This window comes from Diadema setosum, chromosome 8, assembly GCF_964275005.1.
Source record: "Diadema setosum chromosome 8, eeDiaSeto1, whole genome shotgun sequence".
NCBI lineage: Eukaryota > Metazoa > Echinodermata > Echinoidea > Diadematoida > Diadematidae > Diadema > Diadema setosum.
Window position 1 is genome coordinate 27,673,082 of NC_092692.1, and position 18,906 is coordinate 27,691,987.

Consider the following 18,906-nt stretch of genomic DNA (forward strand, 5'->3'; position numbering starts at 1 on the left):
TTTTTCTTTGGACTACGTTGGCAAAGGAGCACGGCATTTACAACATTTGGTACAAAACTCATCAGCTGACTGGAGTTTTGAGGGGATGTTAAAAATTCATGTAGAGTGTGTTGTCTTAGTACAATGTACATACATTTGGCTTGTCATGAATATTTTCATTACTACTTCAAGCCAATATTGCACAAAAATAAAACTGCTCTTGGCACATTTCTAGTCCTCATGACATTCAAAATAAAACAGTATCTAATGGTTGAATCTAATATTGCTCAAAAAGTTTCAGGGACTAGAAAAGTTTTGAGAGCTTTTCCCAAACAAGACAGAAAACATACATACGCACAGATCATTTTCGAGCATGAATTGTACATTGAAAAATGGAAGAATCACATATTACACAGAATCAATAGCAATAAATTCATTCTCCGACTTCTTTATCTTTCTTTCAAATTTTCCAAATAACAATAATGACAAAAAAAAAAAAAAAAAACTGCTCACTTTAAAGTAATGCTTCACCTGAAGACCAACAGCTTTTCCAACATTTCACAAATCGTGAACATAGTCACACACACTAAATTCCTATTATTGAATATCCCTGCATTTAAACTTTGAAAGGTTTACTTTCTGTGCGAGTGCAGAATAATGACAGGTCTAGAATAACACAAACACATGAACATCTACCGATCATTGTACTGAGGATGTGGTGGTATCATGAAGAACCTCATCAGGGACCTGAGAATGAAGAAATGTTGCTGTGCTCCCTGTCACAGTGCAGGAGGTATGATTTAATAACCTTCATCACCTGATGTCACACCTAAACAGCCCATCTACATTATCTGGATGTTTGCAAAATACAGTCACACAAATTGTGTTGTCTGTATTTTGTTGAAATACATGTAGGTGACATGTAGTAAGGATGCACAGGCATTGGACATGCTGCTTTCTCAGCCATCTGGTTGCTCTTGGCAACCAGAAAAGATGCAGTCACAATCCATTAGCAGGAAGATGACTGAAGTTTGTTCTACGTAGATCACTTACGTAAGTAGCACTGGACCTTATCAAGTTGACGGTTCATGTACACTGATCATCCATAATTATGTACTGTAATGTCAAGACTTTGCATTGTTCATTTAACCACCACTTATTTTGTTTAAAAAAAAAAGAATCCAATCATCACTGGCAGCAGCACAAATAACATTATTATCATACTCCCCATCATTATTATCATCATCATCAATATCATCATCAATAATTCTATTCCCATAATACATAGCATTACCGGCTTTACTATAATTGATGTTAACATCATCACTATCATCCCCGTGGATGCCATTACTAGAAACATCATTGATACTTCCATCAACCTCATCACCACTTAATCATCACTGGCATCAAAAAATCTTTTGACCGCTACTCGCAGCGTTATTAGCATCACCTTCGTTGATGTTACCACCACCAAAACCATCATCATCATCACCATCCTTATCCTCATCCTCCTCCTCATCATCATCCTCATCATCACCATCGTCATCATCACCATCAGCATCACGATCTCACCATCGTCATCATCAGCATCAGCATCCTCCTCCTGATTATCATCATCACCACCAAAACCACTACTGTCAACATAATACCATTCAAAACTTGCAAGATCACAGGTGAGGCTGTCCCATTCCCTACTTCTGGCTAGGAAGAAAAATGGACCCCTATGGCACCTGTTGGCTGGCACGGCTAGCTGAGTATTGCATTGTTCCCTGCACAACAAATCAAGATCTCACATTGACATCCCAAGGCACTATGCATGTGCTAGAAGCTTGCGGTGCCCCCGAGTCTCCTGATTTCCTCGTATGAAATCCAGAAGGTCAACGACCACGGTGCCTATCAATAAAAGACACACACATGGACAAAAAAAAGCCCATCGTCATTGAAGTGGGAAGATAATATCATGGGTACAGGTAGTTAGCAAGAGGAAATTTGTAAAACTTTGGCACAGAGAGGACGAGGGGAAGTCACTTTTAGTATTAAAAGCTAGCACAAATTGTGCAGGGGCGACAATTTGTGCCGTTGGCTCTCTGCACAATTTGTCGCCCATTTCAGGGGGCGACAATCTGTGCAGGGGCAACAATTTGTGCCACAACAGGAGCCTCCATAATCCCAACAAATGAATTTTCCACACCAAGAATTTTTTTATTCATTAATTCTTTTTTTACAAATCTGTTAATTTGTTTACCACTCTCACTTAATATCTTGAAGAAGCCTTATCACAGAGAAATTGTGCTTTAAAAGTTCCTGTAAAACCAGACACAGACTTCTTTCCATACACTGTGAAATTAGAAATTTTCATGTACATGGAACTTTCACAAATTTTGCGATGAGCCAAGGTTTGTGAAAGTAAAAGTACATGCCAGATTGTTTGTCTACACAATGCATTGTATTCCATTGGCAATTTGTGAAAGTTTTAGGCCTCAAAAAAAAAAAAAAAAAAAAAACTAGAAATGTCGCTACGGCGATTGGTGTATGCCTCCACCATAATACATGGTTCTCCTAATAGGTCTATAGTACAATGTCTTGACAATGTGTGATGACAGTTTCACACAATTGGCAAAATATTAAAATGACAGGTTTGCCACAAATGTGCTGAATGTTCACTTTCCTAGAACTAGGTTCAATTGGATGAATGATTAAAACGTCAGAGTGCAGGTATTTGGGGGAACTGATGATTTTCACTTGACTTTTGACCCTTTTACAAGTTTATGCATTGAGTAATTTTCAAGGTATTGAGAAAAAGTATTATTTCAGTATCAAATGGTAAAACAGTATTATCGAAACCTGGCCTTTGACCTTTGACCCCACAGTTCCAAAGAGAATCACTGTTAGGTAGAACATGCATAAATATGTAAGTTTCACGACAATACCTTGAGTTATTTTTGAGATATGGAGGAAAAAGTGCAATTTAGCACTTTCACTTGACCTTTGACCTTTTGAACTTTGACCTTTTGGCAAGAAACTTCCCTCAGAATATATATTGGGTTATACATGCATACATCAAGTTTTAAAAAAATCCTTCAGGCATTGCATAAATATAAGGAAAGTAGTTATATTTTGAGGAGTTGACCTTGACCTTTGACCCCCTGACCTTTGACCCATGACCCCCAACTTCCCTAGATAATCACTGCCCATCGGTACAAGCATATATACTAAGTTCCATGAAGATACCTTGAACCATTTGCGAGATATGGAGAAAAACATGAAATTTCAATTTTTTTTTCACAAAATAACCTGTGACCTTTGACCTTTGACCCTGTGACCCTAAAATCCACACAAAGTATCATCCCCCAAGGATATACCCTCATACCAAGTTTGATGCAAAACCACCACACGGTTCTTGAGATATCGACAAAAACAAAACGGGACGGACGGACGGACGGACGACCCGAAAACATAATGCCTCCGGCCACTTCGTTGGTGGAGGCATAAAAAAGCTGTCGGCTCAAATTTGTAAAAGTCTTATGGCTCAAATATTTCTGGTTTTATAGTACCAGTATATTTCAGTCTGTGCCTGCATATTTCAGAGGTTCTAATTACTCACCATTCTGGCCCAGATGGGAAAGAAGCCTTTGTACAGGGACCAGAAGCCTTCCTGCTTGACGGACTTTAGGAGACAGTCCATGGACGACTTGTAGAGGAGAGGGCGCCCGCTATGGTCGGTACCCTGGTTCATTATCCTCGTCTTGATGACATCGGCTGGGGTGCTCACTGTTGCTGCAACCAGACCTGAGCATATACTGTAAGAGAAGAAGAAATTGGTAATAGCACATGCACCCTTATGCAAGGAGAAACTAGTCCGACCGAACAAATTATGCATCACTACATTCACACACACTCACACATATATGCACACACACACAACTGCCCATACACAAATCTAGACCAAGAGTGACATCACAGCTTCAACATCTATTTGGGCCTTCTTCATTTTTTAAATCTACTATGGACAACTTAAGTAAATACCATCATCTCATTCTTCAAAATTTAATCTGCAAATGACAAATAGCACACATAAAAGAATGAATGCCATTTTGTCTCAAATGATGCGGATGAGCATAATTTGATACTTCCTCCTGACAGTGAATAGATGTTTATACATGTACAAGGTCTCTCTTTGCTGAAGAATTAATCCCTTCCCCCCAAAAAATCTCACGTTTCCACAGACAACACACAGGACCCACAATGTTCCTGTGGGTATTGTGCTAAGTGAGATATGCACACATTTCCCGAAAGAGGTGAAATCTTTTAAAAAAAGTTTTTTTCTTCTTTTTCAATAAAGAAAGTAAGTTTTCACACGTGGCTGGTAAGATGAATTTCATGTTTTCAATTCCATAGAATAAAAAAAAAAAAAAAAAAAGGCATTAAACATAACAAGTGAAAAATTATGCATGCATTTATTTTCTTGTTGCATGAAATGGGCACAAATTTCCACACCATAAATATTTCCAATTAACAGCAAATCCATCTTGATTGTCTGTTGCTTCAGAATTTCCTGGTACCCTTTGGAAGATTAATAATAATAATAATAATAATAATAATAATAAGTACAGCATTTGTAATGCGCCTTCGATCTTGTAGCCTATTCTGAGGTGCAGAGGGACGTAATTACAAAAAGAATAACATACATCGTAGTCATAATTGTACATAAGGTTGAAAAAGAAGAAAGAGATAGATAGAGATATACACCAATTGAAATTCAATCAAAACAAGATGCGAACATAGCTTTTTAAGATTCTAAACGTTTTGCAATTTGACAAGAGCTTACTGTAAAACGAGGAATGTTCAGTACATTTTGATTTCCTGAGAGCCAAGATTCGCCAAATCAAAATGCACACGAAATTTCTTGCTTACACTACAATATGCATTGAATGCTAGTGGCAATTTGCAAAAATGTGATGCCACGAAAAAGACAGTTGGCTCCAATTCACAAAAATTTCATGCTGCAAATATATCTTGTTTTACAGTAACTACCAAAGCACTCACCTTGAAAGACCGTGTGTGATGAAATTATCTTGTAAACTTGTGTGCTTCAGAATAAGATGTTTGGCTGTGTCGTATGTCGTCAAGTCTGGTTAAAGTATGGAAAAAAGAGCATTGCTTGCTTTGCTGCACAAACACATGATGGTTACATGGAAGCTCACATTAGTGAATTAAAGAACCGAGTGAAGAGTGAACATGCTAAAACTCAGGCTAGGTACTATCTAATCACACAATATCTATTATCAAGGACTTTGTTGAAAGATAGAGCTAGTAATGAATGTACACACTGCAGCAGTAGACAGCATTATTAACATCAGCACTGGCTGTGAGAGTCTTGAAAAAGATTTTAACAGAGGTATAGTAACATCCATTCCAAACTATAACATTGAGGTAGCAAACACAATGTCTTCTTCTACAGGTATCAGTATCCAATCAGTCTAAATTTCGATCCCGTTAGGAGCTTCACAGGAGTATCAGTGTTTTACCGTACTACAGTCTTCTCCCATTGTGTAATAAACATGATTATAACAAAATTCTTGCATCAATGAGGAAAAAATTCAACCCCCATATCATCATTAATATATCTTTATATACTTAACTACTCATCTATGATGAGATTTTGATATATCAAAGGGAAACCGCTGGTCTTCATGACTACATTAAAAAGGGAGTGCACTATATACACACATTCATTTCTATCGGTATTGTGTTTTTGTGTGGCATAATGTTGCTCCTACTAATAAAAAATACTTGACATTTTTACCTCCCATATTGACAAGAGCTGCCCTCTGTACATTGGGGACCCATCCTTTCCACAGTCCACGGATTCCTCCATCCGCTAGGATCTGTTTGAAACACTTGAAGGCTGTTTTGACCCTGAAACGAGGTAGAAACAAAACACTGGAAAATGCTTCATTTTCCAAAACATACAATGGATAGGTCTGTGTACAATCGAAGTCACAAATTCTTGCAGAAGAGCATCTAAATTTGATCCCAATCAATCAGTTCTGTACATGGGAACCATCTTTTTTTCTTTCTTTTTTTCTCAAAGACACTATCTGAACTGTGCATTGAAATGATATTGAATTACAGCTAGGCTACAACAACAATAGCTACAATAATGATATTTATGATAACTATTATTATCATCATCATAACAATAATGTGCAATTTTAATTAGTTAAGGACTGCTTCCCACAGTGAATGTATCAACAAACTCCTACTTCCGAGGCTTGTGCCTGATCTACAATTCAACAGTCCTTCCTCATCCCCACCTGCAAAGTGAAAAGTACTTTGCATACTAGTACCAGAGTATCAAACACTTGAAACAAAAAACAAACACACACTCTTCACTACACACCTATCGTTCAGTGACATAGAGAAGGTTTATCATTCTGTTCATTTGTGTGTTTGTTTGTTTTCTATTACCTCCACGAAGGGAGGAGGCTATGTTTTCATTACCATTGGTTTGTTTGTTTGTCCGTGCGCAAAATAACTCAAAAAAGTTGTGAACGAATTTGGATGAAACTTGCAGGAAAGATTGAAAATGACGGAAGTAACATCTGTTTAAATTGTGGCTGTGATCTGGCCATTTTTGTGCATTTTATGAAGGATTTTTGATATTTCGTCGATGAACTTAGGAGTTAAGCTTGCTCTAGTTTCTACTAGGGCAAGGCGTGCCGCACAGCTGGAAGTTGATGATGAACAAAAGGCTTCTATATTGGGAAATCGGGCAATTTCAGCATGCATATTTATGGGGCAGGTGGAAATCACTGATCTCTATGGAAGAACAAGATCATTAGCTACTTGGTGGAGGTCTGCACTCTCAGAGTGCTTTTCTAGTCTTGTTCTGTGGTGGCTGTCTCAGATAAAAGGGAGCCCCTACCTGGGTGGTTTGCCTTCCAATCTCCTCCGGCCCTCTGTCTGCATCTGTACTTTGACCAGGTCAGTGGGACTGGACAGGAACTGACCGAAGGCTCCTGCAGTGGACCCTGCTATGGCTGCCTTCCTGTAGATGAGGGGGGCGCCAGAGAATTTGACAGCAATATGTGACTAATTCATGACTAAGGTCCTATTAAGGTGCCCTACGTGACCTTGACCCCTTAAAAAGTGAACTATGCCAACCGGGAGTGAGTTGTGTTTGCAGTCAAATGCCTTTGATCATACTACCTGTCTTCCCATGTGTATCAATTGAGTATCTGAATATAAGAACGACCCAAGTCCATGGAAGACCATTTCGAGTAAACTTAAAAAAACTTCATATCTTTTTTAATTGTCCATTAATATTCTATTTAACTGTGATGGGAAGGCAACTTTGTATATACAAATTAGAACATATATTATTATGGCAATTAACATTTACATTAATTGTGGAGAGGCCATTTTGTGTGATGGACTTGGGTCGTTCTTTGAATCATATACATGATATTCTGCTATAGAGATGAGAGAAGAACGAGAGAGGGTGCTATAATATGAATGTAAGAATGACCCAAGTCCTTCATTTTTACATTCATATAAGATTTAACTCATTCATTTGAGGCACTTCCGGGGGTAATTAGGCTTTATCATTTATACACAAGATGAGTCCATGCATAAGCTACAATTTCCCATGTCAAACTGAATTTGGCCAAAAACTGGACTTGGGTTGGTCGTTCTTATATTCAGGTCTTCAATTCTTTTATATGAACAGAGTAACTTATTCTTTCTCAGCGATTCAAGTAGGCACCCATAACAATGCTCTTTCATTCTTTCTATCTCTCTAGCTGTCTGCCTATTTCCACACACTACTATATGTAATATCCATCTATCCATCTGGTACCTGATCTATCTCTATCTATCCAACTATCCATCTACCTACCTATCTATCCATCTATCTATCTATCTACATTCACATTTTAAATGCCTACCTGAAGAATTCACTTGTACTGTTAATGACATGGACTGAAAAATGTGAAGAGTGGCATTAGGGACCTCAAAGTAAAGAAAATACAGGCTATATACTTCAAATTTGTTTACTGACTAACTTGAACAAGATTTATGGACAAAGTCCATTCAGCTAGCTCAATACACTTTATCATATAGACTTATCATAATGGTCTGATAAACTTAAAACAGCAAAAAACAAAAGCATGGCCTAAAAACAACATTGCATGCTCACACATCATATAAGAGTGAATATCAATGACTTGTTAAGTGCAATTTTCCTAGTTTTTTTTTTTTTTTTTTTTTTTTTGCGGGGATGAAACTAAGGCATTGGGAAGCCAGCATGTACATCATATCACAATTAACACAAGCAACAAAATGTCTTCTACTAAACCTATTGAAGAATACTTGGGGGAAATAAATACTGATTTCACACAGTTTATGTTCTCACCAAACAGGAAATGTTCCATCTGGATTCTTCCCAAATATGTTGTCTCGGATGTACTCATACGCGCCCATGCGGCACCCAGTGTACACTGAAATTGTGATCACGCATTAACAGACATGTTGATCACTTTTGCTGAACTGATAATACCAGGTATTATCTGTTGCTGGAATGGTATCACTGATCCTCAAAGCAGTTTTGAGTCCTTTTGTTTTCCATAGGACAGAGGGTATCATCTTTCATATCTTATCTTTTCTTCTCTTTTTATCTCTCCTTAGCTAAATTACAACAGGAACTGATTGTTGCACTGTCTGTGAAAGTTGATGGTGTTGACAATTTTCGTCATTGGCATAGCTGCAGACTATCGCAATAACAAACAGAAACTTGTGTAGCATGAATTCCCTTACATAAATTCTGTGAGGCAATAATAAACAATGCAATGACTGTGATCATGCAATTTCACCTTCATTTTGCCTTTTGACAACAATTTAGAGACACAGCTATTGCACATATACAATGAAAGCTTTTAAATAGACCAATTCAAAATCAATAACAATGCACCATCTTGAGAGCAAAATCTTCATACAGAGAATGGAATTAAAAGACCAACCTTACAGTTTATCTACTTGTTGATCTCATTTCTTTTGTTAAGATTATGCCATGTCCTTGTTTACTCACAAACACGCATTTGCCTTTTGTGCATATTGGATATGAATGATCACATCACTTGGCATGAATGGGCTTAATGTCTATAGTGCATGAAACCCTTTCTCATTTTTAATTTTTGTCATCATTCTTTTAATAGCAGATCAGATCAACACTGGAGGGAAAGTACATGTTAGTGATCTACAGTCAATCACTAAAGTTTTGAAGACTTGAGGACATTAATCTTGTCAATGTGCTACTAGAACTCTTTGGTTTTAATTCTATGTGGCCAGGGAGGAAGTAATTAAGTGCCTATTATGAGCAAGCCACCACTGAAACAATGGCTCAAAGTCCTAATAAAGGGACTAGGCAAATGAGGATGAAGTGTGGAGTCCATGGGTAATACTGCTACTACCAGTGGACATAAAAAATACAGACTTCAGGATTGAATCCAAGTAGTCTTATCCTCTGAGATGTAAACCCTTTTTAATTGAGCCACTGTGGCTCCTCATAAGCTGTATATCAAACATCATACAATACGACAAACATACTTATAATGAAATTTTGTTAAAATAAAGCAAATATTCAGGTCTCAAAATAAATTCTCTGCCATTATTACAAAATTTCCATTTTTTTTTTTAATGTAAAAGAAAACTGCTGGTCCCGAGGACCCCAATATTAATGAAAGAGCTCTGCCTGCTGACGCTTACAGCCATAAATTCTGTATACATGTATCTCTGTCTCACAAATTTATGCACATGTTGAATGAGACCTGGTTAGTGCAGCAAATACACAATGGTCAATCACAGATTAATTATGTCAGACTGCTCTGGGAATCAACAAGTAATTGGAACTTGTCATTGATTGCACTCCTTATGCAACAGGTACCGGTTATTCAAAGCACTGCTTGTTAATCATGACCAATAAAACTCCTTTCATAAAGGGCAATTCCTTCCTCCTACATATTCAATGGGTCTCTCCTACTCACCTATGTGCCTGTAGATCGCAGGTGTCACGCCTTGCCAGAGTTTTAATAATCCTTCCTCCTCAACTGAAAATAGATAAAGAACATGATATAAGCAATGATAACACTATTATTTGAGTTGATATTGTTTTGAGTATTGTAGAATCATCTTGTATTTCTGTGCTTTTTGACAGCTTTATTGAGCATTGAAAAAAAAAATAACTGCAAAACAGTGTGATATATTTACATTCCCCCTACAAGAAACATACCCCATCAAAAGAATACCGAAGTGATGATGTCACAGTCTTTTGTTATACCTTGGGTTGGAACCAGGTGCGAGCATGGTTAGCAACAATAGTACATGTATTTCCAAATATTCAGGCCAGGTGAAGTTGTCAAGAACCAGTGTTCATGGTGATGAATGGCTATGTTATAAAATGGGTTCAAGAATGTAGCCAATTGGAAGCGCTGAAATGAGTTACGTGTGCGTGCATTAATTTCTTAGTAAATGCACGAAGAAGAGTCTCTCTTCCACCTCCCTGGCCTGACGTACGTCACAATGTTTACACTAGCAGTGCGCACTTAATCAGTTGTTACAAGTGCGTCACGCGCTACTATATGCGCTGTCAATCCTGTAAACAACTTCTAGTTCGGGCCGCGGGCTGCCACAACAGCCGGCGGCCTTTCTTGTGCATAACACGTGGCGTACGTATACTCTTATACGTACGTACAGTACTTATGTGTGGGATTTCCGAGTGCGACGTGCATAAATGTTTGGGACGAACATCTTCGGACATCTTGACTTTTGAGCGAGTGCTACATGTAGCTGACTGGTATTGACCCACAAAGGTACGTGAATAATGCTGTTAGTTTTCGACCCATTTTATAAAACAAATGATGCACAGGATTATTTCGTGGCGTTAGTGAAGGTGCGGCGCACTCTTGAGTATTGACAACGGTTGCAAACATGCACTCGGCTGCGCCTCATGCATGTCGCACCATTGTCAATACTCTCGAGCGCACCGCACCTTCACTAACACACTCTATCCTGTGCATCATTTGTATAACATCACACTTTTGTATTGTCTATGTCATGTATAGGAAATAAACAGGCTGATTTACTTAACCCTTTTATTTATCATGTTGAGGACAAGCTGATTTTGCGATCCTAACACTCATTTCCCATAAGACATCTTCCCGAGTACATTCTGGACCAGTCTAGATATTCTATGGGTGGAGAGCCAAGAGAAGGCAGAATAAACATCCCATCGCATGAACAGACTTTCCTTTTATACAAATGTCAACTTGCAACTTGAAAGAGTAAGTATTTTGAGACTGAGAAGTGAATTTCAAATGGCAAATATTATCTTACCAGGGCTTTCAAAACAACAATCATTCATGTTCTTTATAGGATGTGTTTCCCATTCAAAGGCTTATCTAAAATGTATATTGCCTATCAGCCAGTGTCTACATGGCTGTATAATATGACACATACAAAGAATGCTACCATAATTTATTGCAACAAAATCAAGAATCACGCAGACATAACATGGTTGGTTTATGATTACTTTTATTACTGCTGAAATGTCAACACTTCATAGGCATGTCAGAAAACATAGGAGTGTACACATAGCTCATTATGTCAAACTAATCCTTGTGACTTTGTGGCTGGAATAACCATGTGAGCAAATAATCTGCTTCAACTTACTGGCTTTAAAAGCATTGGCATAATTTCTGTGCATTTTGTCCTGGAAATTAACAAAACGAACTCTTCTTTGATACATACAATGTACAGTGTATATATGCAGATGTATCATCTGTAAAGATGACATGTATGGGGTGACTTTCTAACTTGAAACTGGTTTATAAAAACGTTGCACTGATTCTGCTTTTTGTATGTTTATCAATGTCATCACACTTTGCCTCTAATACATCTGTTACATGGGATTATGGTACCCGTGTGTGGTGTCATGCAATGGTATGTGTAATGTGTGAAGAGGAATTTGCTACTGCAGTCAGATGACCTCAGAAGTCAGTGTCAATCTGCAGAGAAATGATTCCCACATGATTCACTGAAGGTCAGGTTCTACAGCTTCATAACTTAACGCATTACACATTCACAGCACCACATATCAACTATAAAGAGAGAAGAGCATATTTCCGGGGCATCATGGTACACTGTGGTCCATTTACAGGTTTGTAAAAAAAAAAAAAAAAAAAAAAAAAAAATCACTGGAGATAGCAAGTGTATCAAATTCCACATTGAAATTGCATTTCCTGTTTATATTGTGAAGTAAAAAAAAAAAAAAAAAAAAGGAAGAAAATGAAGTTAGTGGCTTTCCTGTTGGAGGCTAATTTTTTTGAAAACCTTCATTTTGTGAGCATGTGTGTGTGTGTGTGTGTGTGTGGGTGTGTGTGTGTGTAACATTTATATCACTATAATAAAGGATAAAGCGAAGAGACTGCTACCAGCGCAAGTGAGAGCCACAAACTCTAACACATTTCTTCTGAGACTGGCATCATATGGGGCTTTGTGCAGAGCACACTAAGCTTCAGTACGTAAAGGATTAAAGTACCAGTACACATTACACTTCTGAATGCCATGATGCCACCATAATCAAGTTTGAGGGCATTCGCTGGAGTGAGATTGCTTCAATAAAAAAATGCATTCTACTTATTAAAGGTATCTATCAATCACAAGCCACTCTGAATCTGTAAATAATCCCCACAATCTAGTGAACGTGTCCCATCATAAACATATGTGAAGTGATAAATTGGTGATAAGTATACACAACTGTGGCATGTCAACTTCTTAACCTGCCAAACTTCACCATAAAATCTGCAAACACGCTGCGTGTCTTTGACACAGTTAGGCACCCTAACTGCTATCACGCCGTGATCACACGATACTGGTGTAAAGGATAAGATCGTGTATTAAAGTTCCTCTCATCTAGCTGTGAAGCAGCATGCCCTGATCATGCACCTGCACTATCCAAATTGCAGCAACAAAGCTAGGAGGGAATAGATCGTGGGTGATGTTTAAACATACTGTAAAACACAGCCCAATCGTGTTATGTTGTACGATGAGGAATGCACATCTCAATCATTTTAGTCATGGAATGCTATGTGACAGGAAAAGAGTTAAGTGCCCTCACCACTGAGCCATCATTCTGAATACCGAGTAGAGTTGACAAATGTCTAATCAGAAAGTTTGCATTTTTGAGCGGCTGTCATGGTTTTTTAATCTAGTAGCTGGGTAAATTTCAGTTATTGCAGTCATTTTTTTTTACAGGAATTGATGTTGGGTCGGTTTTCAGCAATACTTATTTCCAACTTAGTAATTGATTTTAATTCATCTTGCAATAAATGAGGAATAACAATCAGGGCTCGATATTAGTGGTGGCCTGATGGCCTGGGGCCACCAAAAATTAATATTGTGGCTACCAGATTACAAAAAAGGTTAATCTTTAGATGGCCTAATTAGGCAACTACATTGTAGGATTCAAAATCTATTCTTGTTTCCAACTTTTTGGGGCCAATACATTTTTTTCTTTTCAGGCTGCCAGATTCTAAAATTTAAAGATATTGGTGGCCCAAATGGGCCAACAGGGAAAGAAAAAGCTTAGTGTTTGGCCCTTGTGATGATAATGATAATGATGATGATGATGATAATGATGATGATGATCACTGTAATAGGCAATAACGAAAGCAATGATTATTACCATAATAACTATTATACTATGATAATATTATTGCTCTTACTTGATTCATCATTTTCTTTACAAGTGAAGAAATTTGTTTTTAATGATTATAATCATCACTATCATTGCCATCACCATTCCCATGAATACTGGCAGGGTTAATAAAAGATTTAAGTTTGGCTAAATATCATCAGTAGACAGCAAGAAAACCAAGTCTGTATAGGACCGAACTAATCATTACAGTCCCCCTGTTACAGCTATACTCACCAATGCCCAGGGCGGTTCTGACCATGCCCCTGTAGGGTATAGCTGCCTCATTCCCATAGTGCTTGGCGGCCGCAACCTCTCCCTGTATCTGCAGTCGTGTCTTGGTGATGTCCAGGGGATAGGTGACTGAACGGGTGAATGTGAAGAAACAACACAAAGTCATTCACCTTTCCACTCTTGTTTGGAACATAGCCTTTATCACTGGCACAAAATAATTTTACAAAACACAGAGGATCTACATGTACAAGGAAGGTTGTATACGGTACAAAATAGGTAGGGGCAAGCATGGTATTACCGGACACGCACATTTTTGCGTACTACTGACATTCTGTACGCGCGAGACTTCGTAGATTAGCCTCACAGAACTTTGTGTGGACCGAAATTGCAAAAAACGCCACATAAAAATGTAAAAACACGAAAAAATTCACATTTTACCTCAAATTTATAGTTGAGTGACCCGCACCTCGAGATAGCTAATATTTATGCATGTTTGAATCACATTTCGCGACTGAAATTCTATGAAATCCCACTCACATACAGGAAAAATGCTGAAGATTCCAATAGAATCAAAAGTTAACTGATCGATAGCGGAAATTTGTAGCTATCGTCCTCAAACACGAACGATGCGGAATAGTTGTGCGCTAAGGGGCCCGCAACTCATCACCCGCGCGTGCAGCTCCCATAGACAAAGCATGTAAACTAGAAGTAGAGTCTAACCAGTTGTCGATTTTTTCACATGGTTTTATTCTGTGAACTGTTCGAAATGTTCAAGACAGACATTTTACCGTAAAATACGAAATTTTAGCCTCATTTGCCAATTTTTTCTTTGTCATCCGCTCAGTGATAATGTGTACGATGATTTGTGGGATAAATTGTGATTCTTGTGCAAGGATTACAGTAGGTGCGAAAGATGTCGATTATTTCATTGCGAAAATCGTGTCCGGTAATATAATGCGATTTTGCACCGCGCAAAAAGACAACTTTTGTAGAGGGTTATGTTTGAAGCATATTTTCTAAAAACTGGAGTGAACAATTGACATCAGTTGGCTGAATTCGTAATTTCCAGGAGTCTGTGAATAAGTGATGTTATTTTTAGCCCAAATTTCATCCTCTGAGTACGGAATTCAAAGCCACGAAAGAAAGCGTCCGGTAATTGGATGTGCCACCCTACTAGTTGAAAGTCAACTGGACAACAGTATTACATGAAATAAATCACTAAAACTGTGTGAACTAGAAATAATGCTTTCTTCACATTGTGAGAAAATCATAGGAAGACACAAACGTAAAACACTAATTTAAGGCTAAAATTTGTCTAGAATATTATGGACTCTAAAAACCTAAAAATCAGTTTTACTTGAGAAATTGAAAATTTTGATAAAGTTACACTCTCTGACTTTAATATACTCCTTCAAACTACCAAGCAAATCTTTATCTCATGCTTCTTACTAAATGGCCAAAACAAAACAAAACAAAACAAATAATATCTTAAGTTTGAGTGAATGATGAAAGAAAAAAAAAATGCTTTTGGAAACTTAATATGTAAACAGATGCAATTTTTGAAGTAATAGTTGAACTTCCTCTTCTGGTGTGCATGGTCCCTGTGGGCGTTTGTGTCGAACTTGCTCTTTCGTGCATTTGTGTACAGTCCACAGATTATAGACATCTGTATACGGGACTAAACCACAGTTTCTCTGATGCACTGTTATTCTTTGTTGCAAATAGCCATTCATGTGCACATGTGCCAATCTGTGATTTTGCTTGACTATCATACAGACAGCAAGACTGACTAGACCGACTTACAAATCTTCTTGAGGAAACGGTTAAACAGCAAAGTCAGCAAACCTCCTGCCAACAAGGCCACATGCAATGAATGGAGACAATAGACACATATATCTAAATCTGAGCAAGATAAGCACTATCAACTGTGCAGACGTTGTGTTTACAAACATCAAAATAATGTTGAGTTTACAGGACTACACACTCAATGAACCATGTACACTACCACTCCAGAAAGCAAAACATCCTGAGTGTACACAAGAGTCATGCAGAACTTACGAAGTACTATGTACAAATCCTAACTTGAGAACATTGATTTAATCACGCAAATTAGATTCTAGTCAATCTTCTTGACCTCTGCTTCAAGATGATGTATACACGTACCAAAATATAAAGGACAGAGTATAGGCCTAACGTTACTGTTCTCGGAAAGAAGTGGCTGTCTCACTGATGGGGAGCTGATTCCAATAGAATAATTCGACTGGTCATTCCATATTTTAGAATACTAGCAGTAGGCATAGTAGAATATACAGTATAATTCCAAGGAGGTGTTCTCTCATAGTACATTGTACCTCCTTGATAATTCTAATTGTATCGTTGAGGCCACTGCATTGCAGGCGCAGTCGGCCTTCTCGAAGTAAAGCTGCTAGCTGCACTGCACTGCACTGTCGCGTCCCGGCCCGCCTCTCCCCGCGTGATTGGCTGTCGGTCTGATACACCTGCAGCCAACCTATCTGTGTGTCGTGTAGTGTTGTGTCGAAAACAGTGATTTCAGTTTCACGTCATAGACCAATCTATATAAACTCACCAGTTTCTGCAACCGTGGCAGCGCACGCAGACAAAACGTACTTGACGAGAAAGCTGTTTGGATTCACAAATCCGCCGTTTACCTCATCTTTTTGGATAGCCATCGTTTGCTGTAGACGTTGTCGTCGCCTTCCAAAAAGTCAATACAGCATGAGTGCATGTTTTAGTGTGCGGACACGGGGGTTTCAGCATATTATTTTTCAGTACAGACAGTAGCACACGACGCGTCGTCCAATCGGACGACGCAACAGCGCGCGCTTTGGTTTGTTTACTACCCTGACTTTTTCTGGAGGTATGACCCTTGATCACAATGTCGCCAGGTACTGTAGGGCTCACACGCACGGGTAACTAGACGTGTGTTAAAATTCAAAATTCAAAACATTTTCAAAAAGAGCTGGCAGAAATGAGGTGCTTCATCTTCACTAACCTGAAAAAGTGATTTTTACCCTTTCATCCATCAAATATCCAAGGAGGGGGGGGGGGGGGGCGTCTTCAGCTCAAACTCTGTCCAAGGGTTCGCAAAGCCAGACTACGAGTTATTTTCACTAAAAAAAAAATCACCTATTTTCTGTACATGCACCCAATCAAATATACAGTAGTCCTTTCAAATTCCATGAGAAAAGCTTTAATATTCCAACTAAAATGCAGTTTGTAGAGGAATTCATACTCACTATCTGCAGCTATTCATTTTTTTTTTTTTGCCAAACTGCTTTTCTGATTTTTAATTATTATTTTTTTCTTCATTTCGGGACATTCCATTATATTTACAGGTGTGATCCCTCGCAGACCGGAACCAACTCTCATTTATTGTGGTAGCATAAGTAGTATCGAGGGCCTACACTCTAGTCCGTAAGTCGCTAGAACATGTATTCCCTAAGTGTTCAGGGAGTATTCCCCTCAGTTTTGCACAATCGGGGTAGGCCTATTATTTTTTATTTAATGTTCTTGGTTGATGACAGTTAGCAACTACAACATTATGCTATGCAGATCAGTGTAACACACACACACACACACACACACACACACACACACACACACACAACTTTGGAGAGAGAGACAAAAGTACTGTATTTCTTCTTCTTTTTTTTTTTAATTCAGGTGAATATCAACCTTTAAAAAAAAAGGAGGGGGGGGGGGGAGTAACGTACGTAATGTGTCCCCGTATACCAATAATTCATTTGTCATTGCACTTTTACATCCTCAACACAACTTCAACTAAATTTGGTGAAATTTTATTGCAGACATTTAGACATTTTTGTCCGATACAGCTGGTTGCTATGACAACTGACAAACATTTTGTCTGTTTTTTATTTTTCTGTTCCAAATAAGGTTTCTTTGTGATATTACTTTAGTACATGAGACGGGATTTTCTAGGCTCTATTTGGTAAATTCAGTGATCAATTCAAGTCAATTCAATTCAATAATGGTTTATTTGAATCGTATAGTCGGTAACTGATTTACACGATGTTACAATAAAATACTGTAAAAGTGGACATTTTCGCGCATTTCGCGCAAACAGAAACTAGCGCGAAAATAAAAGCTCGCAAATATTTTTGCTTGCCATAATTATGTTCCTGCACTTCTTGTCTTGATTCCGCGGAATTAAAAACACGCGAAACTCTTTTAACCTGGCCAAGCGCGAAAAATTAGTCGCGCGAAAATATCCCCTTTTACGGTATAAGTTCAATACGGGTAAAAGAATTATAACATTACAAAAAGCATTCCCACATTTCCGTAATTATCACATTATATTAACCTGGATATGGACTAGAGAGGAAGGGAGGAGGAGAAGAAAGGGTTACAGTTCGTTAATCCGAAAATGTGATAAGGTTTGTTATTCCAAAGGTTCATTAATTCGAAAATGAAAAGGTTCGTTATTCCGAAGGTTCGTTAATCCGAAAATGAAACAAAGCTCGTTATTCCGAAGGTTCGTATACCCTATATTATTGTCGGATCAACGAACCTTCGGAATAACGAACCCTATTTCTATTTCGGATTAACGAACCTTCGGAATAACGAACCTTATTTCATTTTCGGATAAACAAGCCTTCGGAATAGCGAACCCTATTTCACTTTCGGATTAACGAACCTTCGGAATAACGCCACAAAATAATGTTCGGATTAACGAACCCTTTTTCATTTTCGGATTAACGAACCTCTATATAGGTAGGAATTTGATCAAATGTGTGTTTCGGATTAACGAACCTTCGGAATAGTGAACCTTCGGAATAATGAACCTTCGGAATAACGAACAGCACCCGAAGAAAGAGGGAGGTATATACTAAGAGGGGGTTAGTGAGGCAGAAACGAATAGGAGAGAGAGAGACAGACATCGTTGTGAATGACCCTGACTAATG

At 38.2% G+C, this 18,906-nt stretch overlaps 1 protein-coding gene across 1 annotated transcript; it reads right to left on the minus strand.

Moving 5' to 3' along the window:
* Positions 1-1,176: 1,176 nt before the first annotated feature.
* On the minus strand, positions 1,177-16,668 carry LOC140231895 (mitochondrial uncoupling protein 4-like). Its single transcript, XM_072312048.1, has 9 exons — positions 16,551-16,668; positions 13,967-14,092; positions 10,023-10,085; positions 8,396-8,480; positions 6,908-7,030; positions 5,786-5,898; positions 5,026-5,110; positions 3,584-3,779; positions 1,177-1,872 (listed from the first exon to the last, which is right to left on the minus strand). Exons 1-9 carry the CDS (start codon positions 16,651-16,653, stop codon positions 1,801-1,803), a joined length of 966 nt encoding a protein of 321 aa, XP_072168149.1. The 5' UTR covers positions 16,654-16,668; the 3' UTR covers positions 1,177-1,800.
* Between the last annotated feature and the right edge of the window lie 2,238 nt (positions 16,669-18,906).

Coding starts and splice junctions, on each gene's coding strand:
- LOC140231895 (XM_072312048.1), bottom strand. CDS start 16,653: ATGGCTATCCAAAAAGATGAGGTAAACGGCGGATTTGTGAATCCAAAC. Junction 14,093..16,550: donor TGCCACGGTTGCAGAAACTG/GTGAGTTTATAT, acceptor TCACCCGTTCAG/TCACCTATCCCCTGGACATC. Junction 7,031..8,395: donor GATGGAACATTTCCTGTTTG/GTGAGAACATAA, acceptor CCTCATCTACAG/GAAGGCAGCCATAGCAGGGT.